Genomic DNA, 6,018 nt, shown 5'->3' with positions numbered 1-6,018 from the left:
ACCCGTTTTACGTGAAGTGGCTGAAAAACGCGATTTTATTCGCGGTGATATGCAGTAGTCGTGAAATATGTTTTTCACTAGTGTTTTTCATATCACTAGGATGGTCAAGAAACTCCATTGTAGTTTTCTGTGCACTTCGTATATATACTCCTAAGCTCAGCTGTTGAGGAATGCGACCATATATATTCCTCCAACGCGAACTCACAAAATGCGCTCGTCATCGCTCCGCCGTTTATATTTCCACCACTCGCATCTGCTGAAGTACCCGAATCATCGCAACCACTAAACAATTGAACCTAAACACCTCCAATTTGCACGCATACACACTAAAGATACTCCTGTTATGAGTGAGGACGAATTTCGAATACACTCCCAGGAGCGCCTATAAAAATCATAAGAACATCCCAGCTTAGCGGAGCGAAGCGTTTCACGATGTGCAAAATCATGCTTACATCGCCTAGTGAATGCCACGGGTTTGTCTCCTCTTTCCATCCTCTACGTTCGATCCATCGCCAGGGTAAATCCATACCTACAACAACAGCAACAACCACATAATCGTGCGTGAAAAATTCACATATTCTTCAATTTTCACACCAGCATAATCGCCTTAACTCTTTACAATGGAGTTTCACCCGTGATGTAAAAACACTAATGAGAAAAATTATTTTACATTTCACTTCGCAGAAAACGCATGTGAGCAATTAACAACGCGTAAAACACGTGGAATGCTGCCAGCGTTTTACGTAAAATGAGGTCATTTGTCCGATGTAATTCACTTCATCTCACCGCGAATAACGCGTTTTTCACATTAAGTATTACGCCACTTCACGTAAAACTCGAATACACTCCTCGTACTAAACTTCAAGTAGCCCGAAGCCTTCAAGAGTATATAAAAACCCAAACTCATGCACGAGTCGACACAACTCCACGTGAACGATTATATATAATGCTATGCACATTGTCAATATGGGGAAGATATTAACAACACGAAGAATGGTCTTCGCTAGGAACCTTTTCGGAAGGTCCTATCTGTTCGAGTCCAGCAGACTCAGTCTGCCGCTGATTTTCCGCAGGCGAATTTCGTGGCGGGCGCGATTTCGATAATAATCGATCAACTGGGCGAGCGCGACTTGCGCGTTACCCGCGGAACGACTTAGTACGGCGGAACTTCATATCATTGAGAACTGTAGAAGAAATATGAGAATGTGAATATTTCACGCACGATTATATTTAGCCAAAACAGAAGTATTCATATCAACATCATTGTTGCAATTAGCGCGCGCCCGAGTAATCGATTGCATTGTACACCATCCATACCTGTTCCCGAATGACAGCAATCCATAACGCTTGTCAATCTCACACCACTGGGGAGGGGTGCCACCAGAATTGAGAAAATCTCATCATCAGAAATCATACCGGCTCTACGGACCTGGCAGCGGAATTGTATTTTAATTCTATATCACTTTTATGGTATGTGTGTTAACTCACATCACAGGGTAGTATGGTTTCGTTCATTCCGTCCTCCTCCATGCCATAGGGATCCGGCTGAAGAATTAGAGAGTAGTTCAACAACAACAACAACATATACAACATATACAACATATACAACAACAACAACAACAACAACATATACAACAACAACAACATATACAACAACAACATATACAACAACAACATATACAACAACAACATAGACAACAACAACAACATATACAACAACAACATATACATATACAACAACAACAACATATACAACAACAACAACAACAACAACAACAACAACAACAACAACAACAACAACAACAACAACAACAACAACAACAACAACAACAACATATACAACATATACAACATATACAACAACACCACGAACGACAAGACTAACAACAACACTAACAACAACACTAGTAACAAGATCCCCATAGACCCTACCTGTTGTGATCCATGACCAGAATAATGAAAGAAGAATACATCCCCAGGCTTAGCATCCCTCACCAACCAATGCAAAGCTCCTATTATATTCGCTCCTGAATATGATACAAATCGCTCGAGTTTAACTCGTTTCACGTGAAGTGGTGTAATACTCCACGTGAAAAACGCACCCTTGAAAATGCTAGAATTACACCAGGCGAACCAGCCAACATCGCTGATATTCACTGCTAAAAACATGCGTTTTTCATAATACGGGTGAAAACTTCGAAAATAAATTCACTTTGGAATTTATATTTCATTTTCTCACGCACTATACAAGTTTACATACGAATTCACGTAATAGTGTACCGAAACCAATGGAAATCTATTGACGTTTTTCTTAAATGATAAATATTTTCCCACAAAAATCTGAAAAAAAAACCGAAATTTCCCCAAATATCCTCACAATTTTCACATTCTTTTTCCCACACAAATCTGTAAAATTCCGTAATTTTCCCAAATTTCCTCATAATTTTCACACTAGGCCTTCGTGACAAAGGGGCGGAGCTCACTGAGTCCACGTCCATGGACTCAGTCAATGAATTTTACATAGGTCCAGCCCGGTTCGATCCCCGGGAAGGACATTTCTCCATCATTGAAGTTTTTCGTGCATCGAGTTTTCCGATTTTTCCCAACACCTCCGCATATAGAGGAGTCGTTTGATCCATCTGATAGCCTCCTATACTTCGTAGTTTAGCCAGAATAATTCTGCACGCACGCACAACGCGAAAGTGTCTGTTGTTGCGGTATATGCCCCTCCGCTCGCTTCGCAATTTTCCCACAAAAATCTGTAAAAAGCCGAAATTTTCCCAAATTTTCTCACAATTTTCACATTTTTCCACGAAAATCTGTGAAAACGCCAATATTTTCCCTTCCTACTTGTTGGCATCTCAGCGCGTCCATCATCCGTCATCATACGTATATCACCAGGATTCCATCTATACGTTTCAGTGAGCAACCGAAACATGTTGTGAGCCTAAATACTCAATAAATATACATACATTAGAGTATCTTCACCCTAGTGATATGAAAAAAACTTATTTCACGACTACTGCATATCATCGCGAATATCTCATTTTTCACATGGAGTATTACGCCACTTCACGTCGTAAAACGGCTCGCCCAGTCCGCGTTGATTCAATCAATGGATTTCACATATGTCCAGCCCGGTTCGATCCCCGGGTTGGACATTTTTCCATCAACAATGTTTTCATGCATATATATCTCTTCGAGCCGCTCTGAAATCGACATTTTGCGCCAACAGTCGTTTGATCCGTAGTTGAGCAAGGATAATTCTGCACGCACGCACTATACGAAAATGCATACTATGAAAACTTTTTGAAAATCTATTTTTCGGCGGTAGTTATCATTAATAACAACCAAATCTTACATCGGGAATGCACCCCGATAATTGTGCCGGAGTATTGTAGTAGTTGATACCAATCAGCAACGCTCTTTGTACACCTGAGAGGAAAAAAACAAAAATCTTGTAAAAAATCAAGTGAAGTTTCACGACTATCCGTTTTACTACGTGAAGTGGCGTCGTAATACTCCATGTGAAAAACGCGATATGAAGTGGCGAATTACACGGAAAAAATCCCGCAAAAACACATACAAAGTGTTTTACGCGTTATTCACTGCTCACTTGCTTTTCAAATATGAAATATGTTTATACACCAATTATATACAGCTAGTTTTACCCGTCAGTGAAGGTGGTGCAATTCCAACCTGATTAGTTTTCTGCATTTGCATGCTGCTCGGTAAACCATACATCGCTTGAGCCTGCATACTAGGAGGGGGCGCTTGTTGCGGTAGTCCATCCGATATTGGTGTTGCCGTGGGAATCTATATAATAGAGTTTAGCAATCCTTCTTACGTGCAATATTCAACGCGGTGATATGCAGTAGTCGTGAAATATGTTTTTCATATCACTAGTGTGGTGAAGAAACTCCAATAAAATTGTCATCATTAGAGGAATATATGATCGCTTTTCTCACGAAATATACAATTTTATATATAAATTATCATAAAACTCCACACATACCGATGAGAAATTCCAAAAAATTTCTTCAGAATTTTCATATGTGGTTGAACATGTGCATATTTCCTCTCACACTGCACGATATATTCATAGTGCTGGTAGAATTTATACATATGTTGGAGTTTCACAACCCGTTTTACGTGAAGTGGCGTCGTAAAACTCGGTGAAAAACGCGATATTCAACGCGGTGATATGCAGTAGTCGTGAAAAATGTTTTTCATATCACTAGGGTCAAGAAACTCCATTATACATGAGAATTTGTTTTCGCATTTTTGCCGCTAATTTCGGAGCAACTGAGTCCACAGACATAGTGCTGAAAAAAAAGAACTGATATGTAAAACTATGGAGGAATAGATGCTCGCTCTCCTCAGCTCAAAAACTCACATACGAATTTACAAAAACCAACAAGAATTTCCCAAAATTTCCAGATTGTCACCAAAAAACGTACGAATAGTATAAAAATTCCGAAGAGTTTCCCGTAAGAATTCCTGACTGTTATTCAGCAAACTCAGATGAGGAAAGCGAATACATATTCCAACCACTGTGGTGGGGGGAATATATGCACATGGTCAACTACATGTGTATGAAAATTTTGAGAGTAAATTTTTTAGGTATATTCCTACCCAAACCTTGTAAATTTTTCATAAAATAGGGAGAAAATTTACGATCTCAGTTGAGGAAAGCAAACATATATTCTCATGAGTACTAAATAATAAATAAATATATTTCCAATACTACAATACTGTCCAATTTAATATTACAGGTTCAGGTGGTATCATAAATTCGTTTAACATCTGACAATGTGGACAAGTCGCTCGAGCGGTGACCGACAGATCTCCTAAAAACAAAAATAACTCACCCTAGTGAAAGTGATATGAAAAACACTGGTGAAAAAAACATATCTTACTGCATATCACCGCGAATATCGGAATTTTTCATGTAAAACGGGTGAGAATTTCGTTAAATTTTCCGAAAAAAAACAAAAAACTGAGCGGCATGCACTCGAGCAACTTCTTATTTCAAAAGCGAACACACGAAATATTTCAAATATTGCCAACTCGAAACGGACCAAGTCTCCAAAATTCATAGATAAACTACGACCATATCAGCATTTTTCAAACAAAAACAACTACTACCATTAACTCAACGCTATGCACTAAAAAAGAAATATACCGTTTTTTTATGAAGAAAAATTCTGCCAATTCCTCAAAAAAGGTGTAGACCACAATGAGAGTAAATATGAGCGTATGAGAATTCGCATTTGCTGACAAAATACTCTCACTTATGTTCACAATGAATAACGAAATGCATCACCAGTATGGTGGGGAATATGCACATAGTCAACCACATGTGTTGGTGGTGACAATATGGAAACTCATATATTTGAATTTACTTGTACAACAACAGGTTTTATATATATTAAAATACGAAAAAAATGTTTTTTTAAAGTTTCACGATTACCCGTTTTACGTGTCAAGTGGAAAACGCGATATTCGCAGTGATATGCAGTAGTCGTGAAATATGTTTTTCACTGCTGTTTTTTCATACCACTACTAGAGTGAAGAAACTCCATTAATATGCTATTGAATATACAAAATCCGATGACATACGAGAAAAATTCTTGTTAGTTTCCCTACACGTTTCCTATATATTTCCCCGGCTCGTATATAAACTCCTATTTCTAGTGAGTAAACTTTCGAGCTCAGCAGCTGAGGAAAGCGAACACATATTTTAAAAATATCTACAACATCAAATATCGTAAAAATTTGGAAGACTAAAAAATACCCAAATAATAATTTCGAAATAAGAATTTTTACTATTAAAAAATTTCACTTCTCTCCAACAATAAGTAGCATTCCCATACCGTAAATCCTTCAAATCGGTCGAAACACCATCGTATTACTCATCGCAGTCATCTGCACTGTCAGAACTCGTTGACACGATCCACACTGGACTTGAGCCGTTCTTGTGGTTTCTCGTTGTGGAACCTTTTATATATATATAAA

At 38.3% G+C, this 6,018-nt stretch overlaps 1 protein-coding gene across 1 annotated transcript in view; it reads right to left on the bottom strand.

The window, feature by feature from the left end:
* Pmar_PMAR022567 (conserved hypothetical protein) overlaps positions 1-6,018 on the bottom strand; it is a gene marked incomplete at both ends in the record, with an annotated part of 7,998 nt that overhangs the window by 769 nt on the left and 1,211 nt on the right. Inside the window, 10 exons of the mRNA XM_002784878.1 lie at positions 206-296; positions 453-529; positions 1,318-1,429; positions 1,489-1,545; positions 1,933-2,027; positions 2,851-2,947; positions 3,362-3,435; positions 3,672-3,816; positions 4,774-4,850; positions 5,916-6,000. Of these exons, the coding sequence (XP_002784924.1) occupies positions 206-296; positions 453-529; positions 1,318-1,429; positions 1,489-1,545; positions 1,933-2,027; positions 2,851-2,947; positions 3,362-3,435; positions 3,672-3,816; positions 4,774-4,850; positions 5,916-6,000 (910 nt within the window). The remainder of the gene's footprint in view (positions 1-205; positions 297-452; positions 530-1,317; positions 1,430-1,488; positions 1,546-1,932; positions 2,028-2,850; positions 2,948-3,361; positions 3,436-3,671; positions 3,817-4,773; positions 4,851-5,915; positions 6,001-6,018) is intronic.

Source organism: Perkinsus marinus, assembly GCF_000006405.1.
Source record: "Perkinsus marinus ATCC 50983 genomic scaffold scf_1104296934368, whole genome shotgun sequence".
NCBI lineage: Eukaryota > Perkinsozoa > Perkinsida > Perkinsidae > Perkinsus > Perkinsus marinus.
This window is presented reverse-complemented; position numbering and strand designations above follow the sequence as displayed.